The 27325-nt window shown below is 50.1% G+C and overlaps 2 protein-coding genes across 9 annotated transcripts in view; both read left to right on the top strand.

Moving 5' to 3' along the window:
* Positions 1-12098, top strand: part of Pacs2 (phosphofurin acidic cluster sorting protein 2) — a 56606-nt gene extending 44508 nt beyond the window's left edge. For 3 of the 8 annotated variants that reach the window (XM_055592818.1, XM_055592817.1, XM_055592816.1), the window contains exons 17-25: positions 1215-1325; positions 1732-1840; positions 4906-5133; positions 5792-5834; positions 6815-6857; positions 7143-7284; positions 7907-8133; positions 8529-8642; positions 9326-12098. In XM_055592818.1, coding sequence (XP_055448793.1) covers positions 1215-1325; positions 1732-1840; positions 4906-5133; positions 5792-5834; positions 6815-6857; positions 7143-7284; positions 7907-8133; positions 8529-8642; positions 9326-9444 — 1136 coding nt within the window. In that variant the 3' untranslated portion in view covers positions 9445-12098. Of the gene's footprint in view, positions 1-1214; positions 1326-1731; positions 1841-2700; positions 2734-4905; positions 5134-5791; positions 5835-6814; positions 6858-7142; positions 7285-7906; positions 8134-8528; positions 8643-9325 lie in introns of all 8 variants that reach the window. The other 5 variants (XM_055592822.1, XM_055592821.1, XM_055592820.1 and 2 more) reach the window with 2 other exon arrangements.
* A 913-nt stretch (positions 12099-13011) lies between these two features.
* On the top strand, positions 13012-25845 carry Tex22 (testis expressed 22). The gene is made up of 2 exons (XM_055593091.1): positions 13012-13167; positions 25531-25845. The coding sequence occupies exons 1-2, from the start codon at positions 13012-13014 to the stop codon at positions 25843-25845; spliced, it is 471 nt and encodes a 156-aa protein (XP_055449066.1).
* Positions 25846-27325: the final 1480 nt, after the last annotated feature.

Here is a 27325-nt window from a genome sequence, read left to right as displayed (position 1 = left end):
ACTTGGAAGCTAAGGATGAAAAGTTTCAGGCCAGCCAGTAACTAGACTGTATTGTAAGACTTCTTCTTTTTTTTAATTAAATTTTTATTTTTTATATGAATTACAGTTTATTCATTTTGTATCCCAGCTGTAGTCCCGCTCCCTCATTCCCTCCCAATCCCATCCTCCCTCCCTCATCTCCTCCCATGCCCCTCTCCAAGTCCACTGATAGGGGAGATCTTCCTTCCCTTCCATCTTGACCCTATCTTATCAGATCTCGTCAGAACTGGCTGCATTGTCCTCCTCTATGGCCTGGCAAGACTGCTCCCACCTCAGGGATGGGGGTGGTCAAAGAGTTCATATAAGAGACAGTCCTTGTTCCCCTTATTAAGGAACCCACTTGGATACTGAGCTACCATGGGCTACATCTGAGCAGGGGTTCTAGGTTATATCCATGAAGGGTCCTTGGTTAGAGTATCAGCCTCAGAAAAGACCCCTGTGGCCAGATATTTTGGTTCTGTTGCTCTCCTTGTGGTGCTCCTATCTTCTCCAGGTCTTACCATCTTTCCCTTCTTTCATATGATTCTCTGCGCTCTGGCCAAAGTTTTAGCTATGAGTCTCAGCATCTGCTTTGATATACTACTGGGTAGAGTCTTTCAGAGGCTTTTGTGGTAGGCTCCTGTCCTGTTTCCTGTTTTCTTCTTCATCCAATGTCCGTCCTGTTTGTCTTTCTGTAAGACCTCTTCTTACTGTCACATTCTTTTCTTACCTTTGATAAATGTCCTAATCATGTAGAATGTGTTAGAGAGCAAACTAGGCTCCAGGATTGTCCTTGCCCCCCACCAGATCACCCCACATGAGCTTTGGTTTCTGTCACCAAAAATTCAAAGCAGTCTTTATAGGTTGTCATGGTCCCGTGGATTTGAACTCCAGGAGCCATTTGGCTTTCGTAGTTCCTTAAAGTGTACAACACACCTGTTCAGGCTTCATTTGTTTGCCATTAGTGAAGGCAGTACCTCCCCTGGGGCCCATGTCTTATCACCTTTGTTGGTCTTCCTGCCTTCACCTGAGCTTTCTTTCATCTCATTTGCCTTCCCTGGTGGAGCAATAGGAAGTGGGGACACTGTCATAGCTCCTCCTGCAGGCCTCTGCCAGCCCACTGCGAGTGGTTCAGGACAGGAGGGTGGTATGGGGTTGGGCAACTCCGCATGCTCATGGAATTCCTTGGGTCCCAGGCTCCCACCCTGTGGCCAGGTACCTGGGCTCCGTGGACTACCGCTACAACAACTTCTTCCAGGATCTGGCCTGGAGAGACCTGTTCAACAAGCTGGAAGCCCAGAGCAGTGGTGAGGCCTGTGCTGGGGCACGGGGTTTCCCATGCATCTATAGCCCCTTGCGTTGGAGAAAGGGGTCCCTTCCACTGGAGACTCCATCTCTTACACTTGATTGTGGGGTGGGAGGGGAGGTTCTGGGTCTTCCCTCACCCAGCCTGAGTTTTTAGCCTGTGGGGTATGGGGCTATTGGAAAGGAGTGGGCACAGGGCTCCAGAACAGGCCTTCAGGATTTGAGAAGGAGAAAAGGAACCCTGCCATCCTCACCTGGGACCATTGTGGATGGGCACTTGAGCCAGAGGCTGCTGGCAGAGAGAAGAGATAGAGAAAAGCCAGAACATAGTGCCTAGGACACAGCCCAGGACCCAGCAGAACCTGCCCAGGCGCCATGCTGACCCTCTGCCACCTCTGCCTTGTGCAGTGCAGGACACACCAGACATCGTGTCACGCATCACGCAGTACATCTCAGGAGCCAACTGTGCTCACCAGCTGCCCATCGCAGAGGCCATGCTGACCTACAAGCAGAAGAGGTAACATGGAGGGCCAGGGCTGGGGCCCCTGGAGGAGGACCTGGCCCCTTGTAGGCTATGGGATAGACTCTTCAAGAGGCCAGGATGAAAAAGCTGAGTGTGGCGTGAGCCTGTGATGAAGCCATGTCAGATTAGAACCCCAGGTTGGGTTTTCAGAACCTTTGTTTTTGTGCATGTTAACATTCTACGTGATGTAGTACAGGGCACTTGGCTCCTGTAGTCCTTACATACCTGGTCATGTTCCTTTCACATGGCTCCTTACCCACATGTCCCCTGACCCTGGCTTTGGCCTCAGGGTGAACAGTTAGTTCATGATCCCATCCACCCAGAGGTAGGCAGTGGTCAGAAAGTCTGTGTGAGATTGGACAGAGTGGATCTGGGTCTGGGCCTGGGCCTAGATCCTTCCTCTTCAACTTAGGGAACTCAACATATCTGTCTTGGCTCAGACCTCTGCACATTCTAGCCTACATGCAGTCAAGGAGAGTTAAAAGCACAGAGCCTAAGGCAGCCTCCTCCTTGGTGTCCAAGGTGGGCCCAGCACCCTGCTCAGGAGATACATAGACCCTTCAGCCAAGGACAACAAAGTTGAGAGTTTCTTTAAGTTATACATGCCACACACCGCCTTCCCTAGACCAAAAGATATTTGAGTTGAAGGCTGATCAGCTGTGGCAGGTAGGCAGAGGCCAGACTTGCTACCTGACTGCCTGGTGCTCAGGGGCAGATCCACCACATAGACCCTCCAGGAACCCTCAGCCTGACCACCAGGAGCCATTCTGCTCCTTCTTCTGTGTGGACGACTTGTTGCTGTTCCTGAGTGTCCTAACATGTGTGTTTTCTCTCTTGGTGGCTTTCCAAAAAAGGAAAAAGCACTTTCACTTTGACTTTACCCTGAGGTACAGCTCTCCGGTCTATCCCCTCTCTGTTCCCAGGCTGGTCTTTAGGGCTTGTTTAGCAGGGTCCTTGCCCAAGTGCCTCTCCTCATGCCTGGGGCAGCATCCCTGTTCCTGGAATGGCAGCTATGAACACTTTCTTAGGAGACTTGGCAGATGAGCCCTGTGTCTACAGAGCTAACCTCAGTTTGTGCTTCTAAAGCCTCTTGTTAAACTAAGCCTGTGCTGAGCACTGGTGCTGGCCTTGCTCCCAGCACCTAACACTAGCAATAATCTGGCCACACACAGCCTCAGATGGGCGGGACCACCAGTCCTGGTCCTGTAGGTAAGAGTGTGGAGGTGGGAGGTGAAGGAGCTGGCACAGTGTGGCAGGTGCCCTTGGCACTTTCTGCACTATAGAATCAGCTCCCGGGGCCAACAGAGGCACAGAGAGGAGATTGTAATATCTTCTCTAATTTCCTTGGGGAGCCAGGCTTGTGAGGACCCTGAATAGGAATAAATTGTTTTTCTTCCGTGGGAAGGCTTCACTTTCTGAAAACTTGAGCTACTCTCAGGTACCCTCAGAGCTATCCTTTGCAATGCGGAGAGTCCTGCCCCACTGTCTGCCACACTTGCCGCAAAGTGTCTGCCCAAGACAGAGTCCAGGATCCTCATTGCTGGTAGTGCTACTCATTATCTTAACAGCTGGACACACAGGCGATCCTTGAGTACCAGTTTGTCCTGCTAAACAAGCCCCTGAGTTAGAGAAAGACCAGCCTTCATACCTCTCTCCTGTCTTGAGGCTTGGCCTGTGCCACCGGCTGTGACAGGAGGAGCCTGCAGCATGCTCTCCTGTGCTGTACTGATACCTGGGAAAATCAGGCTTGAGGAGACGCTGTCCCCCATAACTCCTCCTGCCTGTGGTACAGTAGTGACACCGGCACCAGGTGGGCACAGGTGCCTGCAAGGAGCCAGCGAAGACCCAGGCTTGCCTGGCCTTCCCTTGAGAGCTCTGCCAGGAGGTACCTGCTCCAGCTTGCCTCTGACCTGAAGCTGGGAATGGAGCTTGTCCTCTGGTGGTAGCCAAGCCCTCAGGTCATTCTGGGACAGCACAAGCTCTGGGCTGCTGTTCTGGTGTCTGAGGGTGGCATGGGTCCTCAGGCCTAGGCTCTGTGTCTGGTATCATGGCAGGTCTTGGGAACAGGTCAAGGGCACGCACAGTTCTTTGACTGCCAAACCTCTTAACTTCCATGAGTACCTGTGCGGTAGGCCCTGGTTGCCTCGGCATCCAGGCTCTTGGTTGGCCAGCTAGTGTCACTGCTGTTGCACCCATGCTGGTGCTATCTGCATGGCCCAGAATGCAATGTGGCACTGGTGTCACAGTTACTGTAACTATGCTGGTTCTGTCTGCATGGCCCCAGATACAGCTTGGCTTTGAGTAGCTTCTCCATGTTGCAGTGTCTCCTATGTCTTGTCACACATGGCTTGTCAGCCCCGCTCGGTTCTCAAGTGTCTTAGAGTGGACTACAGATAAGAAGCTGCTCTGCCATGGTCCTAAAGGGCCCTACAGACTTTGTGTGGCTCAGTTGGTTAGAGCCCTCCCTTGGGAACCACTGTGCTTGCCTGCTTTCTAAAACCTTCTGGGCCTGAAGTGTTGCCTAAAGTGGACAGGCAAGGGGTAGGGCAGATTGGGGCCAGGAGTCAAATCATTTGGAATGGACAAGGGAGAACAGATTTCTCTTCAAAACTGCCCTCTTTTGAAAGGAAAGGGAGACTAGGAATTTAGCCATCTCCAGTAGCCTAGCATAGTCCAAGACATCTGCCAGGTCTTTAGGTGTGGGGAGGACAGACAGAGACCTCCTTCACTGCATAGGCCACTGGTCTCTTGTGGATGCACTGTGAGTGGGAGCACTGGGAACAATGTTCTGCTCCACCAGGAAGATGGGCTGCCAATCCTGAAAGCTCATGCCCAGCACAGGCAAGCGGCTAGCCACACCCCTCCCAAGTGTTGTTTCCCACAAAAGCATCTCGCCGAAAATTGTTAGGAGTACTTGTTGCACTCAAACACTTAAAGGACACCCTAAGCCTAGATGCAGGGAGAAGCCCTGGGGCACCCCCAGGCCTAGATGGAGAGAGATCTGTCTCACCTCTCCATCTCAGTGCTTGACCTGACGTACATACTCACCCCTGCGACAGATGCACTGGCGTCTGGCACCAGTATGAGGAAACGAGACAGGAGAGTCCCAAGAACCATGCAGAAACAACTCCAGCTGATAACCTGCTCTTCAGACCAGAAGCCACTGGGGAAGGGCAGGAAGGAAGGGTGCGGAGGAAACAGGTAGAACCAGCCCACCACCAGAGCCAGTCCTGCCAAGAGATGCAAGACACACTGACTGCTGATGGAGCCATGTGCCTCAGGCTGAGGTTATACCTTGTGGGAGACTGGGCCACTAGGTACCAGATTGGTTGTCGAGGAGCCTCCTCAGAGATGAGCCACATGGCTAGACCTGGAAGGAGGAAGACAAATGGTTTTTCATCTCTGCTCCTGATCTCAGACCCTGGGCATCTTCATGGTGGATAGGCCATGAGTAGCATTCCAGGACAAGCTACTGTTTTGTCAAATGCTTTACAGAGTCAAGTCCAGACAATACCTCATCTGGTCACTAATCTTGGTCTCTACTGAAGCTTGTCCCAGGAACTCTGCTCAGGCCTTGGTCTATAGATGTTACTGTTGGAACCTAGCATTTATACCCAGCACTTTAGCCAAAGCGGTAGTCTCTATTGATGGCACTGACTCCACCAGATATGGAGCAAGAAACCTTCATGCTCGGGTGTTGGGAAGGCCAACCCCAGTTACTGGAGAAGGCCCAGTTCTGGATTCCAGGGGACATGCACGTGGAACAGCTTAGGCCTGGAAGCTGGCAGATGGCCTTTCTATAGTGACAAAGAGTACCTATGGGAAGGTGATGTGGCTTAGTGACAGGGTGGGTTAGGGATGAGGAGGCTGGGTCCCTGGGCTGGAAGACAGCTGGGGTTGGGATGCTCCAAGAGGGAGTCTTAACAGTCTGTTTTTTGCTCCCAGCCCCGATGAAGAATCCTCTCAGAGGTTCATTCCCTTTGTTGGGGTGAGTATCGCCAGCTTTATTCACTGAGATCATGTACCTGATAAATTGCTGTCACAAGAGAGTGCTTTTATATTACCTTACACGTACCAGAGCCTTCCTTACCCTATGAGCCAACCAAAGACTGCCTAATTCCTTCTCATCGATCCCCCTTGCTTCCTTCCTGCATTTTTCTGTTTGGGAGATTTTTATTCCCATAGTGAACACATGGAAGTGTAAGCCCCTTTTCTATGGAGTTGTGTCAGGCCATCAGAGCTAGCTCAGCACTCAGGAGAAGAGGCTCAGCTGTGTCTACTACAAGACAAGGATGAGCCGCCTGGCAGGTTTGCTCAGTCAGGCCTGTACCTCCTGGCATAGGCTAAATGAAACGGATTATGGAGGTTTCAGTTTCCCCTCTGCCCAGATTGAAGGTAAGGCTCACTCTCAGTCAGTCTCATTTTCACAGCCTTTCCATCTCTAGCAGAGGTGTCCTGCTGTGAGGCCTCTAAAGCGGCATGACACTTGATCTCCAAGGCCATGACAACATTTCTATAGCATCCTATTCGGGGCCCTTTCTGTAGTGATAAAAGTGCCCTATGGCCGCCTGACATGGCTAAGACTGAATTTGGCGTTGCAATTCGCGCCATGTTGGCATAGCTGCTGTGGCTAGAGGCTACCATGCTGGACAGTTCAAGCTTGAGGCACTTTCCCTATTGGCCCATACTTACTATGAAATAGCTCCTGTTTCTGCGACAGTATTGCTCATGCCAGCATCCTCATCTGATGGATGTCTAGGACTTGCCAGTCACATGCACAACAGGTTTGCCACTTCCAAGAGCGGGGCCCTACCCCATAGATGGGAGGATGCTGGGATCTGTTTCCTCATCTGTGGGCCCAAAAGCTGGGCAGCAACAGGAACATAGGCACCGACCCCGAGATTAGCTTCAAGGTGGGTGCAATTCAGCCTCCCCACCTGCCTCTAGCCAGCATCTGTTACTTCACAGGTTGTGAAGGTTGGACTTGTGGAACCGTCTTCAGCCACATCAGGTAACCTCGTCCCTCTCTGAGGACTGTCCATGTGGCTCTCTGGGTAGGTGGTCCCTCTGGTCTCAAGGATCAGCAAGTTTCTGTTGATTCGTCTATACTCACAAAGCCTCAGATAAGGCAAACTGGGCAGTTCTCCCAGACAAGAAAGAGAATATCCTGTTCCCCACAAATGCTACTCTGCCTACCCTACTTGCCCTGAGAGCTGCCTCTCCAGTCTAGGCTCCAGCCAGCTGTGGGGCCAGACTAGAAGGCTGTCTGACCACTGGTTGTGCCTCCTCTCCAAAGGAGACTCGGACGACGCAGCCCCCTCAGGGTCCAGTGTACTCTCTTCTACCCCACCGTCTGTGTCTACATCTCCTGCGGCCAAGGAGGCTTCGCCTACCCCACCCTCCTCCCCTTCAGTGAGTGGAGGCCTGTCCTCCCCCAGGTAAACAGCATGGCTCTCGTTTTATCTGTTCTTAGGTGACATCCACCCTCCACGTTACCCATCTTATCAGGGCAGTGTGGACAGGTGCTGCTGAAGGGCTGGTGGAGGTCCTACGAGGGATGCTTGGGACTATATGCAGTTGCCATAGAGCAGGGTGGGAGATAGAGCTGTCTTCAGTGAATACTCCTAGGGACAGGAACTCTGGACTCATTAAGCCTGAAAGCAGCTTAACAGAGTGGGCTATTAAAAGTGGAGGTGAGGGAGGAGGTGCAAGAGACAGCTCTTCAGGCCCCACACAAGTGAGCTAAGTCCTGCCGCACCAGCTGGGCCTTGAACAGAATGCAGACAACACAGCTGAACTGGAGAGTTTGAGTCTGTGATGTCACCTGCTCTCATGAGTCATTACACCTCTGATTAAGTCACTCTCCTAGGTCAGGAAAGTAGGTGGGCAGGGTGCCTGGACATGGCCGTGGGTACTAACAGAATCCCAGTAGACAAGTGGGCAGTCAGCTCTGCAGAGCTTCTCACTGTCCACTGGCAGTTAGGGCAGGTGCTAGCCACACCTCCTTGCCTTCTACGGCGCAGTAACATGAGGGTGAGCACTTCCCTCTGCCTTTCACAGCCAGGGCGTCGGCGCTGAGCTGATGGGGCTGCAGGTGGACTACTGGACAGCAGCACAGCCTGCGGACAGGAAGAGAGATGCCGAGAAGAAGGACCTGCCCACCACCAAAAACACGCTCAAGTGCACTTTCCGGTCCCTCCAGGTCAGCCGGCTGCCCAGCAGTGGCGAGGCTGCAGCCACACCCACCATGTCCATGACTGTGGTCACCAAGGAGAAGAACAAGAAGGGTGAGGTCTGGGTGTGCTGAGTAGGGCTGGACACTGGGAGAGGGGCCTCTGTGGTGACTGTTGGCATTGGGGACGTCATTCCCCACCCCCTAGCAAGTTCCCAGTAAATTCGTGATCATGAGCCTACAGCTCATGAGGAGTTGGCAGTCAGATACACTTTGACAGCTGTGGCCCCTGAGCTGTAGGACATTGAGGTTCTGGGCAGCTTCTGGCTTCAGGTGGAATAACAGGCAGGAGGGTGCTGTATGAGGTCACAGCAGGAGGCTGGATCCCAGGTGAGCAGTGCCAGCTATGTCCTCTTGGCTGCTGTTGTCCCATCCTGCCTGGTGCTGGGGCTCTGGCCAGCCTGGCCCTGGAGGAGCAGTGGATCAACAGCAGAGTTCTTCTCTTCCCAGTGATGTTTTTGCCCAAGAAAACAAAGGACAAGGATGTGGAATCCAAAAGCCAGTGCATTGAAGGCATCAGCCGGCTGATCTGCACAGCTAAGCACCAACAGAACATGCTTCGGGGTGAGCATAGGCCAAGGGGCTGCTCCATAGGGTCCCCGGGGAGTCATTCCATGACCAGATCTGTTTGGATCTGCCTGTAATATGTGAATGCAGAACAAAACAGATGGTGCATGGGAACCAGTTGTTTTGCTGTAAAAGGCATATTTACAGATTCACACTTGGAGCACATTTTGATAAGGTATTTGCATGCATCTAACAGCCTTTCAAGTTCAAGTAATTTTTCAACCTTTTTTTGTGTTTATTAATGGAGATTTGGGAGGAGATCGCTAGAGATTGAACCTAGGGTCCCATGCATGCGAAGCAGATGCTCTGTCATTGAGCTGTGTTTCAGCTCTTCCTTCGGTGTGAGACTGGTGTTATACCAACCTCTTATAGAGGCTGCTCTTTGGTTGTCTTCCTAACGCTACCTCTGGAAGTGCAGCTATTTTAAGTAGGAGCCCTCGAGGCAGATGTGGCATAAATGAGCTGTGCCTGGCTGAAGTATGGCTCAGATTGCCCTTGCCTCTAGTCCCTTGGGAGGTGGACTCACCATGGCACTAAGTCCTGGGAGGGCAGGTGGCAGGAAGGGCCCATTAAGCAGGGCTTCCCCAGCTTCAGGATTGTCCTGCTTCCTGGCAGTGGCCCACCATCTCAGGTGGCTGCCTTGCCAGGCAGGCAGATGGTCAGGTGGCCCTCTCCCACAGTCCTCATCGACGGCGTGGAGTGCAGCGATGTCAAGTTCTTCCAGCTGGCCGCCCAGTGGTCTTCCCACGTGAAGCACTTCCCTATCTGCATCTTTGGACACTCCAAGGCCACCTTCTAGCCCCACCCACGGAATGGCTGTCACAGGACAGTGGAGGGGCCTATGTCCTGCTCTTTGTCAGCCATGGATGGAGGGACAGCTGTGTTTCTGTTAACACGTGGTTACTACAGAGACAGACTTTTAAAAACACAAAGAAACAGTCTTAAGTATGAATGTGCTCTTAGCCCAGAAAATAAGGGGACACTAGCCTCCTGTGGGCCACTGAGTAACTTTGCTCTGCTTATTAACCAGAATATGTGGGCTGGTGGAAAGGCTGATAAGAAGGGAGGTGAACTCTGGGCTCATGAAATCCCAGAACCACAAGCAAGAAGTGTTCTTACCTTTGTGTCCTGTCCTTTCCTGAGGTCAGGATTCTGCTTCCTGAGGGAGTAGGGAGCAGGGTACAAGCTTTGGAGTTTAGTGGCCAAAAGCTGAGGGTCAAGGGCATGTTGGTCTCCTAGCATGGGATGTCGGCCCTTGGTACCCCGTGTGTGGTTCCCAATAAACTCCAGCCGCATGGCGGAGGTTTTATCGTAGCCGATCATTCTGATGCTCTCAAATACATTTGGAGACATAACTGCCAAGCAGATGTTGGTCTTGTAAAGTACCCTTGGGCGGGGCAGAGCCAGCAGGAGCTGCTTACCCAACCCTACCCCTCTGAATCCCACTCCAGAGGCACCAATAGGCTTCTTCAGGTCCTGCAGCTTAGATCAGGTGGCCCTTTCGAATTTCCCAGAGTCTGTCCTGGAAGTGGGAGACACTGCTGGGTCTGTCTGAGACCTGTTCTACCATGCCCTTTCACCTCTATTCTGCTTGCTGGGCTGTCCAGGATTGGCCATGTGGGGTCTGGGTTGAGAACTGGAGAAGGGCAACTAGAGTGTGTGTGTGGGGGGGTGCGTGTGTGTGTGTGTGTGTGTGTGTGTGTGTGTGTGTGTGTGTGCGCGCGTGCCGCCATTCTTGTCGGCAGCTCCATCCACCACCACCTTCCCACCCAGCAGGAGATGGGTGCTGGCCTGTAGTGAGGGTCATCCTGACTGTACATGTATCATCAGACTCTGGAGGAGGTCACTGCCTCAGTTGTAATTTCCTCAAGAATCTTTTCTCTCTGGGCTGGCTAATTGAAAGAGTGCCTGCCTGCCTGCTTAGAAGCTGTGGCACTCTCAGAGATCCTGGTGGTCCATTTGGGAGCTCTAAGTTTGGTGTCTTGACCTTGAGACCTTCCTAAGAGCATGCTCAGAAAATTGCCAAGAGCAGAGAAGGCTAAGTTTGAGGACTCCTCACCTTTCATAGGGTGAAAGATGGCCCATTTTTTATTTACTTGCCCTGCCCTGGCTTGCTGAGCAGGGTCTGTTTGTCCAGGGTGAGGGCCCTGCACTGCTGCTGGGGCCTGGCTGGGCCCTAGATCCCTGGGTAGAGGGCACGGTGGCAGTGGAGCCCCTGGTGAGATATGCTCTGAAAAGAGCCTGTTAACAAGTCTGGCTGCTGTGCTTCTTGGAGCTTAAGAGCCTGATTCACCTGCCCCTTGAGTTTCTTCCCAAAGGTCAACCTTTGTAGGAAAGATCTGGCTGAGATTTCTAGCCTTGAGGCCACAGGGAGTGTAGGCTCCTGCCTGAGGGTAGCTCCTTTCCAGGAGAACTCTTCACCTGTGCATGCTTCCTTGATTAGTTCCAGAGGTCTGCCTTCACCTACACAAGAGGAGGGCGTGAGCAGAGCTTTTCTCCAGCAGCTGGTCTAAGGTAGAGTTGGGAGGCCTAGCACATGAGCACCATAGCAGTGCAAGGTGTAGACCTAGACAGCAGTCATCCTCTGTGCCTCAGTTCCCCCACTGGTTAAAGAGATGGTCCATTTTCCTTGCCTACCTCATGGAGCTGTAATGAGGATTCATGGAGAAGCACTTTGACCCTTTGAAGGATGACTAGACACCAAAGCGCCCCCACCCCCCACAGGCAGTACAGTGGTGAGGACAGCAGGGTGTGTGTGTGTGTGTGTGTGTGTGTGTGTGTGTGTGTGTGTGCGCGCGTGTGTGTGTGCGCATCTGACAGGCCTTAGCTCTGAGGCATGGCCCTCAGAGCCTGCCAGTCTTAAAGGTCACTGTCAGACAATACCAGGTTCCTCTTAGGCCTGGCCATACAGTCTGTGTGGATGGATAGGTTCCACTCATTCCTGTCCGTTGGGGACCCTTCCTCTACCTTAAAGGTAGACCCTGCCACCACCCTGAGTATGTAGCAGCTCAGTATCAGTACCAGAGCTGAGGGAGGGGGGATGGCCTTCGGCACCCATGCAATGGCTTGCCCTAGCCTAATCCTGCAAGCCTCACTTCTTCCTCTAGCCTCCATCTCAAATTTAATTCCGCATAAAAACCGGCCTGGTGGTACTTACCAGGGCCAGGGTCCTGGACCCTCACTTGCTCCCCAAACCCCCACGCCCTCCAGAGGCTGACGGCCTTGCGTGAGGATGACTCCGTCCGCTTCTGCAGACTGTCCAGCTCGCTGTGACTGATTTCTAGGATGTGTGTATGTGTTGCTAGATTTTTTTTTTTTAATGGAAAGCAGGATTCATGTAAATAGCTTTTTTGGGAGCAGATGCTGATCTGTCCCATGTGACCATGTGGACGATTTCAAGGTGCTGAAGCGACACTAATAAACTGACGGCGCTCAGGCCGCCCACGGCTGTGATTCCTCTCAATGTGTTGGGGCCATGAGGCTTGAACGCTGGGGCGCAAGCGTCGTGGCGCGGAAGCAGCAGCGGAGGGCGGGGTCTGTAGAACGGAAGCTCCAGATCGGCTCCGCCTTTCTTCCTTGGCGTTTTTGTGCTTGGCTCCAGCCCGGCTGTTTCAGGCCCGCGGGAGGTTCCACGAGTCTACCTCAACTGGTAGCTCCATCTGCCTGAACCCAACTGGGCGCTCACAGCCTGCGACCCTCCACTCGCGGTGCAGACCCTCCTGAGCCTGGCCCCACCGGTTGAGCATTTGTTAACCGGAGCCCATTAGGCCCGCCTCATCTGTCCTGGTGCCCACTGAGCCCTCCCCAGAACCCCTGAGTGAGCTACGTCCCCGCGTGGGAGCGGTTGACCCAACTCCTCACATCTCTTCACCGCTGCCTGTCAACTGACTTCCACAGTTGAGACCCACCGAGGGTGGGGGCGGGGAATGAGAGCTCAGGCTGGCCCTGAGCCTGGGCCTTGTGTGTGGCAGCATCGCTGAAGTTAACAGAGGGGAGGTGGCCTGCGGGAGGGATCCTAGGATTGAGGCGCTTGTCAGGACCGCAAAGTGACTCCTGCGAGGCAAGGCTGGGAAAGGCTGACCAAACAGTCCGGTGAGAGCAGGGAAGGGCACCATCTACTTCTGGGCCATTGCTGTCCCCCGGGAAACCGCTGGTGTGGTGGGAGGGCAGCGGCCACAAGCTGGGAAAGAAAGTCGCTTAAGGGCCCCCCGCTGTTTGGGATAGTGGTCATTGGACAAAAGGTGGCCCTAGCAGAACCTGCCATCTGTTTCAGGGGTCTGCCATGGCAGCCAGAGCCCTGCTCAGTTTTCTTCTTGCACCTTGCCCCAGAACTAGATGTGCAAAGTGCAGCCTGCTGTAGGTAGACATGGACAGCAGGCAGCAGCCCCCCAAGAGGAAGACGCTACAATGGGAGCTCGCACAAGAGCAAAGGCAACAGTCTATCTTAAACGGGCCTTCAGTGGCCTGCAGCCAGCCAGACAGCAAGAGCAACCCTCAGGAGGACCTAGAGACCCAAGACTGGGTAAGCAATAGGAGGCTCTTTTGAAAAACCCAGACTTTTAGGTGGACTGGTTGGGGAGGGCCATGGAGAATGGGCCTCTGGGACAAGAGGAGAGGACTGAATGGGATAGAAACGTTCATTTTCCAGGGCTTGCTTTCTCCAACCACTCTGACTAGTCTTGGGGGGTAGACTGGCACTCCTTTTGCTTCCTCTGGTGGACACCAGGGAGGGATTAACATAGGTCAGGAAGAGGGTGCCACACATAACAATCTCAGCTCTCCCCAGTGTCCCCGACACATGGCCAAGAGTGTGTCACTAAGCGGGAGGGAGAATGAGGTCCCCAGAGTAGGGGAGTGTCCTCTCTGAACAGGTACCAGCCATCACTGAAGTGTGCATTGCAGCTGTATTTGTGACAGACTCAAACAGTAAGCCAACCCTGACCAGTCATCACTGGACAGAAAGCACTGAGTTGTGTTCAGCCCAGTGGTAGAAGACCCTAGGACATTCCCTGAGCAGAAGGTGCCACACTGTCTGTGGTATAGTTTCTACAGAGAAAGAGTTCAAAGCCAGGACTGTGCCAAACCCCATACTGGTGGATCTTAGTATTTTGGTTATGTAGCCAGTTGTTGAGGTGTATGTTTGTCTGTTTGTATACACGCTGAGGTCAAAGGTGATGTGTAAAAAAAGTAAGTTCCCAAGCTTAGTGTAGTGGTTCTCATTTCTAATCCCAGCACTGAGGAGGGAGTATTGCAAGTTCAAGGCCAGGATAAGCAGCAACATACTGTCTCAAACACAAAACAGAAAAAAAAAAAAAAAAAAAAAAAACAACTAGCAACAACAACAAAAGAGTGGGGTCCCAGACTGCCTGCATGGCTACTTTGGACCTCCTCAGCTTGTTCTCTAGGACATAGTACTTTGAGGTCCTTACAAAGGTGACAAGTACTCTACACGGCTGACCAGCAGACGCTTCAACTTTCATGAGACCAGCATCTCATATGGGGCATTCTAGAGTGTAAAGACACTAAGGTGTCACTTGTGGTAAGGTTTGCTCAGGGAGAAACAAATGCATGGACTTTATACTGGTGAGGCAATGGGGGAAGAACCAGAGTCCTGTGGCTGAACTTGGATCCTGCTTGGACACAGAGTCACTTCAGTGTCTGCCACATCTTGGCTCCTATTTGGAGTTCCCCTGCCTCTTCCCTCCACAGTCCTCAGGCTCTGACCTTGAAGAGTGCACAGGCTGTCTTCCCTAACCTTGTCCTGTCAGCTCTCTCCTTTGGTGCTCCCTTGGCATGGATTGTGCTTCCTCTGGCTCTATCTCAGATACCTCCCACAGAGCTCCTGGCTAGCCAGGAGTCCTTTGTTCCCCCTTCCTGAGCCCTTAGGGTCACTTTCTCTTCAGGTTATCTTCAGCCACAGAGCCACCTCGGGGTCTCTTAAAAAATGCATTGACCTTGGCCTGAGGCAAGGGTTGGAGAAACCTTCCTAGCAGAGGGTCCTTAGGTACCCAGTTCAGCCACTGGACAGTATTTTCTGAGTCTGGCCAGCCTACTCTGAGCACTGGAGAGAAGCAGCCGGGAGGCTAGTGGTGGATAGCTGAACCACATGAGGGACTCCCTCCTCAACCGCCTACCCTGAAACTGTGAGTGAGCTGCCAAGGAGCCCCAGACATGCAAAGCCAGCCTCATGTGGAAACCCTGTGATTGTCCTGGTTAGTCCAAAAGAGTCTTCTGGAATCTTACAGTATTGTGTTCAGAAGTAGGTAGCCTCTGAAGCCACAAGAGCAGACAAGATCAGCAAGGGAAGATAGACCTCACTCTTCATGACAGCAGAAAAACTTAGGAAATATGCAAAACCTGCTTGAGATGGAACTTTAACCACCTCCTCCCCAAAAGAACTACAAGGACTTGAATGGTAGGAGAGAGCCACTGCTTTCCCAGAGAGCAGTGTCAGATTAGATGGGTTCTCGCCAAGCCATTACATAGCTCAGCACATCACTAAAAATGAGACATGTCTCCAGGCATGGTGTACAACTTCCCAGCATGTGGGAAGCAGGGGCAGGCAGATCTGTCAGTTCAAGGACAGCCTGGTCTACAAAAATGTCCAGGACAGCGAAGGCTACACAGAGAAACCCTGTCTCAAAACAAAAAAGAAAAAAAAAAAAAGGAGCTTAAATAGCTAGATAGGAAGAAAATGTTTGCTATTGGAGCAATGTGATATCAGCCTAGGAAATCCACAAAAATAACTGAAAACTAAAAGAGGAAGGTGGTTATATGACTGTTGTAACTTACTTGTTTCAACACACCAAACCGGAAATAGGAAAAGTTTCCATTCACTTTGGCAATAGAAATTATGAGGTCTTTCAGATTATTTGTTGCCTTCTATGATGAACACTGAAAGTTTGGCCAGATAACAGCAAGGTCTCCTGTAATACCAGATCTTGTTACTGGATGCACATATGTTTTAAACCTGCTCATTTGCCCAGAAATAATTAAGTGGTACTGCTATTTGGGTGATGGTGGGGCATTGGTTTTGAAACAAGGTCTCATGTAGCCCAGGCAGGCTTTGAACTTGCTATTTGAGGCAGTGAAAGCCTTGAACTCCTGATCCTCCTGCCTCTACTTCATGAGTTCAGGAATTATGGCTGTGTACCACCATGCCTGCAGGTGCTTTGCTTGGGTGGCTCTGGTTTGGGTTCAGGGGGTCAGAGTCAAGGGTTTGGTCAACTGCAGTCGTCTGAAAAGAGAGGGGAGGATGGAAGCTGCTTGCACAGTAGCTAGCATCTATAGGGTTAAGTCAGTGGTGGGGAGTGAAGAGAAGTTGTTGGGAGGCTCTAGACACTTAACACAGGATCCCTCTTGGGTGGAGGTCTCCTTAAGAGAGCCAACTAGCCTCACACAGGTAGGCAGCTAGGCACTGGCTTCCCCCAGTGAGTGAGTAGAAAGGGGGCATGGGGAAGCTGCTAAGACTTTTATATTCTGCCCTGGGAGAATATATGTATATGTATGTATATATATTTGTTTTTGTGGCAGTTACACCAGTGTGAGAGAGAGGGAGTTGGGGGTAATAACACTGCCAGGAGCTGATTGTCACTGGGTACTACCGTTCTGGAGGCTGGCTATCATGTGCAGTAGTTTAAGTATCTGTAGGGCCAGTGACCAGACAGTTGATCCCAGCACTCAGGAGGCAGAGGCAGGTGGATCTCTGAGTTCAAGGCCAGCTTGGTTTCAGGACAGTTTCAGGACAGCCTGTGCCACACAAAGAAAACCTGCCTTAAAAAAAAAAAAAAAGTTTGTAGGTAGGACCCAAGCAGAATAAACAGAAGGATCATCTGTTGAGCATCATCATGGTGGAAGTGCAGAGTGCCAGGGAGGAGGATCTGAGACATTCTGAGGCAGAGACAGCACAGACACCTTATCAATTGCTGCAGAAGCTCATTACTGAGGAGGGTAGCTCATACATGCTGACAAGAAATGACATTGTCTTATTCTTTTATTTTGGTCTTTTGAGACAGGTGCTCAAGCCCAGGTTGGCCTTGAATTTATTTATAATCCTTGTGCCTCAGCCTTCCAGACACTAGCATCACAGGTGTGCTACACCTAGCATGACAGTCAACTGTAGGCTTAGATATTTCAAACCCCTACTTTACTTAAAGTTCTTAAATTCTTTACCTTCCTTCCAACCTCCTGACCTTAGGTAGGAGATTAGTGGGGAAGGGGGCTGTAGACCTCTTTTTTTCTGCTTCTTGCTGATAAGGGTCGATGGGTTTTTTGGGAATTACCAAACTCAGCCATCAGGACACCAGCAGTCTAGCAAAGCAACAGCAGCAACACGTGTCAGCAGAAGGGGAACGATAAAGTAGAAGCGGTCAGACTCTGCCCAAGTGGCACAAGGCTGCTGAAGCACAAAACTCCGCCAAAACAGCCTGAGCAGTTGTCTGGAGCGTTTCTCTCTGCAGAGACCATCGAAGGATGCAAACTGTGACAATGGAAGAGCATAGAGATGCAGAAAGCATTGTCTCAGTGTCTGTGGGCTTCAACTAACCTTCTCAAAGTCCACAGGAGGGTGTTTTCCAGCTCACAAAAAACACATCCCTGAGAACGCTTTCAGCCGACCAACATGACTCGCCCCCTCCTGGGAGCTGTTTTCCAAAGGGGAAAAGCATTCCCACAGCCCACACTTGGGACCAAAACAAAAACAACAACAAAAACATATTCACATGACACATCTGAGTTTCCAAAGAAACCAGAAGCTTCTACTTCAGTCAACTTTTAAAAAGTTATTTTTACGTGAGTGAGCATAAGCCTGAATGAGTTTATGTGTATCATACATGCAGGAGCCCGTGGAGGCCGGAAGAGGGTGTTAGCTTCCCCTGGTACTGGAGGTACATGGGGTTGTGAGCTGCCACATAGGGGCTGGGAACCTAACCTGGCTCCTCTGGGAGAGCAGTGAGCACTCAACGACTGAGCCATCTCTTCAGCCCAACAGTCTACTTTTAATTTTATGTCCAGAAAAAAAACCTCTGGCATAAAGAAAAATAAAATGCTAAATAGAATTTTCCTGTCAGAGACTCTAACGTCATCTCTGAGAGCACACCTCAGAGAGCCAGAGAGTAATATCAGAGCACACAGAAGGAAGCAACTGCATGGGCAAACTGAAAGTGAGGCCGAAGGGCAGCAGTCTCAGACTCCAAGGTAGGACCACTGCTCTGCTTCCACACGTAAGCACAAGGTGGGTTCCAGCCAGCTAGGACTATACAGTGAAATTCTCTCTCCCTCTCAATCTCACACACGCATAAGCGAATGTAGGCAGTCTATTGCTGATATGTTCATGAACATATCTGAAAAGCAAAGGTGTTTTAAAGCTTTACTTTGAAAAGAAGCCATGCAGCATTTAAAACAAACAAACAAACAAACAAAAAAACAAGACAAGGCTTTAGTGCTCCTAAACCCTAGTACCAAAAGATAGTGTGGAATCAAAAAAGTTGGGCAGATGTACCTGCCATCCAGACAGATGCTGAGAAGTTGACCCCCAATTAGCTTTAGGGATTAATTTCTGCTTACCATGGACTTTCAACGCAGTAGTAAAAGGTTTTCCACAAAAGGTATTGGAGTAGTTGGCTGACCATTTTCAGGACAGCAGAATACAGTCCTGCCTTTCAGCACACAAGTGCAAACACACAGGCTCAAACAGAAACTGTTTTGGAAGAATCTGTATTTAGAAGTGCAAAGGAGAAATGTTTTTCTTAGTCTAAACATAAAATCCTGAAGGAAAAGCTCAACAGATTTTAAAAGTATAGCATGAGCAGAGACAGAAAATGTTAAATGACAGTCTAAAAGAAGGAAGCACTTCTGTTATATCATTGACTATTTCTGAAAAGATGGTTACAAAAGAGGGATGCAGCCCCTACCTGCAGCCCCTACCTGCAATCCCAGTGTTGGATGCTGAGGAGAATTACGAGTTAAGAGCAGCCTGGGCCACATACCGAAAATCTGTCTATGAAACAAAACAGCAGTGAGAAAACTATTTTTTAGAAATACTTTTATTTTATGTGCATTGTTTTGCCTATATGTATGTCAATGTGAGGGTGCCAAATCACCTCAAACTGAAGTTAGACAGTTGTGAACTGCCATGTGGGCACTGGAAATTGAAACTGGGCCCTCTGGGAGAGCTGCCAGTGCTTTTAACCACTGAGCCATCTCTCTAGCCCTGAAGAAAACTATTTTCAAAGTTGAGTGGGGGGGGGGGGGGGGGGGGGGGGGGGCTATGGAGATGGCCCAGTGGTTAAGAGCACTGGCTGCTGTTGCAGAGGACCTGGGCTCATTTTCCAGCAGGCACCCTCATGTGCTCTTCTGTAACTCCAGTTCCAGGAGTTCTGATAGCCTCTCTAGCATCTACCAGTACAGACATACATGTGGTACACATTCATATATACATACATACAAGCAAACACTCAATTTTCTAAATTGAGCAATAGCTCATTGGTAGAACATGTGTCTTGCATACACGAAGTTCTGTGTTTGATCCCCAGCACCACAAAACAAACATGGAGAAAAAGGAAGTGGGTGAAGTCAGGGCTTTCAGTTCCAAAACAAAAACACCTAAATGAACACCAAGCGTGACTACATCAGTAGAAGTTATTAGGAGTTTTTACATTTATTTTGTGTGTATGGATGTTTGGTCTGTGTGTAAGTTCTTCATGACTGACTGCTGCCCACAGAGGCCAAAAGAAAGTGTTATAGATGGTTGTGAGCCATCATATGGGTACTGGAAACTAGACCTGGGAACTCTTTTTTAATTGAGACAGGGTTTCTCTTTGTAACCCTGGCTGTCCTGGAACTCTCTTTGTAGACCAGGCTGGCCTCAAATTCACAGAGGTCCACCTGCCTCTGCCTCCCACGTGCTGGGACTGAGGGCGTGTACCACCGTTTGATAATTGTTAGGGCTGCTGCCTCCTTTTTGTTGCCTTTCTCCTCCTCTTCCTTTTTTTCTTCATTGATTTCTAACATGACCTTTCTATGTAGCCCTGGCTGTTCTGGAATTTGCTCTGTAGGCCAGGCTGGTCTGGAACCCCAAGTGTGTGGTTGAGGGTCTTTCCTTTAGGGGTGGGGTTAGGTTGTCCTCAGCTCAGGTTGTCCTCAGCGTGCAGTCTGGCTGCACTCTGGAGCTGTGGCAGATATTGCTCTCGTACTCTGTCTAAACAAATACACACTTCAGTCTTGGCTTTCTTTATCCTCACATGTTGGCTTAGAAGAGGATGCCCATTTTAGTAGGAGTGTGTAATTGCTCACCGGTGACGCTGCTTGTGTTCTTTGCCTCCACATCATGGGCTCCAGGGTCCTGGTGTGGATCCGTGTTGTGGTGGCCTACATCACAGCCAGCTTGTGTGAATGCTCCATCTGCTTGGTGAGAACAGGGTTAGAGTTCTGAGTGTGTTCTCCCACGTCACTTACTTCAATCTTTATCTTTACATTTTTGTGTTACTGTTCTTAAAACATTGATGCATGCTGTCGGGCAGTGATCCCAAAGCCTTGCGATCAGCTCTCTTGAGATGTTTGCAGAATGTGCTTGGGAAGTTACTGCTGCTCCCTCCTGCTCCTCCCCTTCAGAGTCTGCTGATTTTCTGCCATAGACATTGGGGGGTTTAGTATCTTCCACCTCTTCTCTCTGTCCATCTTTCCAAGGAGTTATACTTGTTTTGATTATGTGTTTGCTGCCTGCGCATGTGTGTATGCATGTGTGTATGTTTCTGTGTGTACATGTATGTGTTTGTGTGTATGCTTGTTTATGTGTGTGTGCATGTATATATGTTTATCTGTATGTGTTCTGCATTTGTGTGTTTGTGTGTGTGTGAGTATATGTGTGTATATGAGTGTGGCGGTGTGTGTGCGTTTGTGTGTGTGCATACATAGGCCAGAGGTCAATGTCCGATGTTTCTCTCTGTTGCTTTCCACCTTATTTTTTGTCACCGAACACAAGTAGTTCACCAATTCTGCCAGACAGGCTGGCGAGCAAGCCCCAAAAATTCTCCTGTTTCTGCCTTTGCAGCTACAAGGATAACAAGCTACAAATGTTGTATTTGGTGTTTACTTGCATGCTGGGGGTATGAACTCAAGTCCTCATATGCGCTAGCTAGCACTTTACCCACAGTGCCAGTTCCTCAGCCCCAAATCATGCTTCTTAGATCTGTTCCCAGTATCATTTAAAAAAATATATTTTTTTGAGACAGCCCTGGCAGGCCTGGCACTCATAGAGGTCCCCGGGCCTAAGTGTCAGATATGCTGAGCTTACAGGAGTGTGCTGGCACGCTTGGTGTGCTTCTGTGTGTCCGTGTAGGATGACAGTGTTGGTGTCACCGCAGCTGCAGCATGGTCACAGTGTGATACTACTTTTCTCTTGTTCTTTTAAATTTTATTTTTTTTGTTTCTATTTTTATTTTTGGTCTTTCAAGGCAGGGCTTCTCTGTGTAACAGCCCTGGCAGTCCTGAAACTCACTTTGTAGATGAGGCTGGCTTCAAACTCATAAAGATTTGCCTGCCTTTGCCTCTCAGGTGCTGGGATAAAAGGCAATGGCCACCACACCCAGGCTGCTGCTGCTTTCCTCCTCCTCCTCTTCTTCCTCTTCAACTTATTTTACTTTATGTATGTGAATGCTTTGCTTGCACAACGTATTTGCAGTACATGTGTACCTGGTGGATCCCCAGTTCCAGGGGTTATGGAGAGTTGTGAGTTACTATGTGGGTGCGAGGAATCAAACCTGGGTCCTTCCCAAGAGCAACCAGTGCTGCCGTTAACCCATACTTGAGCCATCTCCCCAGCTCCACAATGCTTTTTTTGTTTAACCTTTTGCTTTTCCTTGGAGATAATAATTGAGTTGATGATCTTTTCCTGAACCTTCTACTACATCTTGGCTCCTCAAAATACATCAGATCATCTGAAAGCACCATTTTCTCCTCAGTATTGTTCATCCTGGCTTTCTGTTCCAGCTGGTCTGCTGTCTTCAGGTCCCATGCAGGCCTCCCTGTCTGTCTCAGGATACCCTATTTCCTTGGCCCTTGATTTTTTTTTTTTTTTAAATTTCTGGTGCAAACACCTTTAATCCCAGGAGAGGCAGGCAGATCTCTGAGTTTGAGGCCAGCTGGTCCACAGAGTAAATTCCAGAATAGCCAGGGCTACACAAAGAAACCCTATATTAAAAACACACACAGAGGGCTGGAGGGATGGCTCAAAGGTTAAGAGCACTGGCTGCTTTTCCAGAGGTCCTGAGTTCAGTTCCCAGCATATGGTGGCTTACAACCATGTAATCTGATGCCTACTTCTGGTGTGATGTGTACCTGCAGAAAGAGCATTCATACATAAAGATAAACATTTTAAACACACACACAAATGACTTTGCATACTTGTACAGCACTTTAGTTAGGTAAAAATTCTAGAACAGTAATCTTTGTTTGGGTCTTCAAGGCCTCTCCCTATTAGCATCCAGTGCTCCTGTATGACACAGACCATGCAAGCTTCTGGTTTTCAGTGTGCTACCTGTGTGGAGCACCACCCCTGTACCATTTTTATCTTTGACATTTTTTATATGTACGGATGTTTTGCCTGAATGTATGTCTGTGTACCACATGCATGCCTGGTGCCTGTGGAGTCCAAAAGAAAACATTGGATCTTCTGGAACTAGAGTTAACAGGCAGTTGTAAGCCACTATGCAGGTGCTAGGAATTGAACTCAAGCGCTCTTGACCACTGAGCTCTCTCTTTGGTGTCGTCTTCAAAACCTTTAAAGATCTTTTTCTTGCCAGTGTTCTGAAATACCAGCATAATGTATTCTGCAAAGGCTGTTTCCTCTATCTCTAGGGATAGAATGTGTGCATAGTGGTGTGTGTATGCCTTTGTTTTATCTTTCTCATTTGATTGTAAGTTGATCCAACAGAAGTGATTCTGTCTTTCTCATGGCTTCCTAGGGTTTTTGTTTGTTTGTTTGTTTGTTTGTTTGATCTTTGCTGTGGTACTTTGCTTTCAATCTTGTATTAGCACTTGCAGTGGTAATGCCGTGTGATAACTACCTCCAAGTGAAAACGGAACTTACATTTTTGCATTTCTTTGTCTGAAGTGGGTGGGTTGGATGGTTGTGTGTATGCCTCTCACTCTCAAAGGTCGTGTGTTCCTGTTTCTGAGGTGGCTGCATAAACTCAGTGGGCCTAGCATGTGTCCTCATGCCCATGTGGCATGTGTGCCACACACGTGCCCTCAGCCTGCCGCATCAGAAGCTCGTCCAGCAGGAAGTCCTGTGACAGCAGTATTACAGGGAGGTGTGCAGTCCCACCACACAGTGCGGGCTAGGACCAGCCTCCCACACTGCTTCCGTGTTGGCAAGTCACACGTTCCATGTCCAGGGTCATTCTTGTGCTCTGGATGGCCCCTCTCCACACGCTTCTGCTCTTGCTCATGTACTGCCTGGCTCCTACATCTGAGGGCTACAGTGTAGTATGGACCTGGGATCTCTCTCATTTCTCAAGAAGCAAGTAGCTGGTGGCTCTGGTCTGCTCTTTTTCCTTGGCTTGTGCAGATACTGGTGACTTTGAGTATGTGGCTATTCAGATAGCCTTTGTTAGCAGTTGGCTTGGCTGTGGCATGGTCAGGTATGCATGTGGCTTTCAGTGGGTACAGGAATCTGCTTTTCAACCAAAAAGAAAGAAAAAAGAAAAAGAAACTTCTCTGGACGGGAGGGGAAAATAGAGTAAACTAGGCTGCAGAATGGGTGAGGGGCTGTGGACTTCAACCTCCCCCATCCTTATTTTCTGACTTGAACAACAGAAAATTATTGGCTCACACTACCAAAAGCCAGAGGTCCCTAAAGGGAAGCATCAGAAACACTAATGTGCCCCCTTTTGGGGTCTTCCATCAGTTGAGGCTGCCATAGCAAACTAGCATAGCTTCTGCAGTATGGAATGATGCTCCTCAGTTCTTGGGATTGGCAGGTCAAGGCCAAGTCCCTCGCAGGTTCAGATCTAGAGAGGACCCATGTCTTGGCTCACAGAAGTTGCCTTTCCCTTTGCTGTAGTATGTGAGGGCAGGTGAGTGTTGAGGCCCTAATCTCTTGTTCCAGCACTGTGAACAGGAAGACCTTGGCCTGTGGATTTGGTAGGACACACATCCGGAGGCTTCTGGCTTCTGCAGGGTTCAGGAGGACCTGAAGAGTACCCTTCTTGGTCTGTAGCCCTCATCTCCTGTGTATCTTTGTATTTCATTTCCCTAGTATGTCTTGGAGTCAAATGTTCACTTACTTTGTCATATTTTTACCAACAAAACCCCTTTTTGTGTGTGGTGATAGGGGTTTTGGGAAATAGGCCCAGGGCCATGCATATGCTAAGTGTACATTCTGTCATGGAGCCTCTATATGTATACATGTGTTCTCATTGTTGTGAGGTTTCCAGGGCTTTTTTACTTTCAGAGTCTGCATTATCTCCAGTAAGCATTTCCCTTTCCATTCCCAGCTCCCAGAGGCACCATTCTGCTTTCTGTCTCTGAGTCTGAGTTTGTAGGCAGCAGGATCATAGAGGCTGAGGAACATGTGCTTTGATGGCTGCTCCTTCAGCAAGCACTGCTCTCTGGGTTCACGTTCACCTCTTTACAACAGCATGTGTCAAATATTCTTTTTTTAATTTTTTAAAAAATTATGTGTGTGTGTGTGCGCACGCGCGTGTGTGTGTGTGCATGCACATGAGTGTATGTACTCCCTCTGCATGCAGGTAAAAAATGTGTTGGATCCCTTGGAACTGGAGTTACAAGCAGATGTGAGCTGCCTGACAGGGGTGCTCGGAACTGAATCCAGGTCCCCTGCAACTGCAGAATGCTGAGCCAACTCTCCAGCCCCAAATGCCCGCCCTATTTTTAGAGTGAAGAATGCTGCATTGTTTGGGTGGGTGCGTTCTCCACAGGCACTTGAATTGCTTCCGTGTTCTGACTAAGTAAATGAAGCTCCTGCATGCACATGGGTGTGCGGACGCCTTCCGAAGCGCCAGCTTTAAATTCTTCTGGGTCTGTCCCTAGAAATGGAACCACTGGATTGTTGTGTAGTCTAGATTTTTTGCGTAAGGAGGTTCTTCGCTTGGAACTGCCCCATTCCTGCTTTTACCTTCTATCTGGAAAATATCTCGGTGTGTCTCCTAACGGAGCAGTCTGGAGGGACCTCCATGGGCCACCCACCTGGGCAGGGCCTTCGCGGAGCTTTGGAAAGTGGGCTTTCCCTTCCAGCCCACTTTCTTACGTGTCACCACCTTCCAATCTAATGCATGGTGCTGGCTGATAACCCTCCTCCACTTGTGCCTGTTTTTTAAATTCTTTTAATGGGGGTTCAGTGTGTTAATTTTCTATCTAAATCTATTTATAGACATTTTATTTGTTTTTGCTGTTGTTGGTTTTGGTAATGAACTAGCCTTTATAGGATCACTTTATAGCCTCTGAGGGAGGAAAGATGCCTGGAGTTGACCTCTAAAACCTGACTTCCTGGGGCCACACAACAGGTTAGCTTTGTTATGCCCCTGGCCCAATCTCACCCTCCACTTTGGAGTACTTTGCCAGCACCACTCTAAGGCCTGTACAGTCCGGGGACAGATGTACTGGTACCCGTAAACACATCGTGGGGCCCATGAAGTGCACAGGTGTGCCAGTGTGGGAGTGTTCCACAGAGGGCTTGTGGGAGAGGGTCCTGCTTCCCCCACCAGGAGCTTTCTCTGAAGCAGCAAAGGAGTCAGGGCAGTCTGGGCTTCATAGTGAGACCCTGTCTCAAAAATAAACAAATAGGGGCCGAGAGGGACAGATATGAGGACTTGAGTTTGGGGGTGACCATGCTAGGAAAGGGGTACCTACCATTCTGTCCCCACAGGTGTGTGAGCCTCAGGCATACAGGCACCCAGGTAGCCGCTGGAATATCAGCATCGAGGAACGCAGGCGTCTGGCCATGCTGTATGCACAGGAGAGGACAAACATGGAGATGGCCCAATCCGGAGACCTGCTGGGCGTATGCCACACTGGCCAGCAGACTGTGTCCTCCCTACCGACTTGCCCTGACCCAACACCTCCCTGCCAGGCCCCTGAAATGGCTGTCCCCCTGCAGGACATCAGACAGATGGTAGCGGAGCTGGTGTCTGAGGGTGTGGAAAAGGACGTACTCCTGCCTCACCCTCTAAATTCCACCTAGTGTCCCAATGTCTTCCGTGACTACTTGGCCCATATAGCACCCCTTTGGCAGAAAGAGAATTGAGAACTAGAATTCAAGGTCACCCCCTCCTAAGAATGAGCCTGGCTCAGCCCAGTGTTATGATGTTGTTCAGAGCTTTTCTCTGTGGTGGGGCATAACTTTGTTACCCCTTGTGCCCTCTGTGTTTCACTGTGGTCATGGCCACCTAAAGAGGACAAACAACTCAGGACTCCAGCTATCTGCCTCTCCTGGGAACCTGGTTGGGAACTTTGGGAGAGCCATAGAAGGGAGAGAGGGAAGGCCTTCTAGAAGAGCCCCTGCTCCCCAGGACATAATGAACAGACTTTGTGTGTCTCTAGAGGCGGGATTGCCATATATACCCTAGTTCATGATGCGCTGCTTTGTTAGCCCCATTGCTAAGCCATGATGTATGAGGAGGTGGTGAGATCTCTGCCACACCCAGTTCCTCCAGTAGCCATTTGGGACCTGTAGGATCCAGCCTCACAGCCAAGAAGATGGTATGGGTGACTTCAGAGATGCTGTGGTGGGACTATGGTGGGACAGCTTAAGGAGTGAGACCTAGTGAGGTTCCAGACATATGTAGGCTTCCAGGTAGCTGAGGTCGTTCCAGACAGGGAAGTCGGAGTTGAAGTTGAGAGCTAGGAAGGCAGTGTGCTCTGTACAGGTTTGCAGTAACATAAAGAACCTGGGTCTTTAGTTATGTCTCACTTTGTCTTGAGGTTGGGGGTCCTGCAAAAGGATCCAGGACTGGGCAGCTAACATATATTTTGGAGACGTTAAGCTAGAGGAGAGAAAGGCAAAGGAGGTGGTAACCGTAACCTGTGAGGGGCAGGTTAGGGTGGGTATGGGGCACCCTAGACTCGTAGACTGGTAGTGGAGACCTGGGCGTCTGTGAGAGTGAAGCTGGGTACAGGAGATTCTGAGTTAGTAGAAAATGATAGCTTCTAGTTTAAGTAAGGGCACGAGTCAGGCCTGTGAGCCGGGCCTTCAAAGAATCCACCTGCTTGGTAGTGCTGTACCAGCTACCCCTACACAGAGCCCATTGCTGAAGCACAGACTCGCCTGTGCTTGACACTAGTCCCTGGCTGACTTGAATCCTCTGTTCTTGCTTCCTCCCTTCCTAAGACTCGGTGAAATCCCTCTTCCTCCAGGAAGTCTGTCTTCATCACCCTACTGGGCATCCCTTCCCAGTTGTCCCCTAGGACATCCTCAGTTGCTATCCTAGGCCTTTTGTATTTCTCAGGGTACAAGGGGTAAAGGGAAGGCAGAGCACAGTGCTACAAGGACTAGGCGAGGGATAGTCCTAAGAAGTCTGGACGGGACCCTGGGGCCCATCATGACCCTGCCACCTCCTCAGAGATTTGAAGATGACTTAGAACACAGCATGCAGTGGGCTAAGGAAGTCCTGTGCTGGGCAAGAAGAGAGTCCTGTTAAGGCAGTGAGTTAGTCAAAGGTCAC

This window comes from Psammomys obesus, unplaced genomic scaffold, assembly GCF_907164565.1.
Source record: "Psammomys obesus unplaced genomic scaffold, mPsaObe1.curated_primary_1811, whole genome shotgun sequence".
Classification (NCBI taxonomy): domain Eukaryota; kingdom Metazoa; phylum Chordata; class Mammalia; order Rodentia; family Muridae; genus Psammomys; species Psammomys obesus.
This window is presented reverse-complemented; position numbering and strand designations above follow the sequence as displayed.

Excerpts from the sequence above, each read along its gene's own strand:
- Tex22 (XM_055593091.1), top strand. The coding sequence starts at position 13,012 with ATGGACAGCAGGCAGCAGCCCCCCAAGAGGAAGACGCTACAATGGGAG. Across the intron at positions 13,168-25,530 it reads ACCTAGAGACCCAAGACTGG|GTGTGTGAGCCTCAGGCATA; the intron begins GTAAGCAATAGG and ends CTGTCCCCACAG.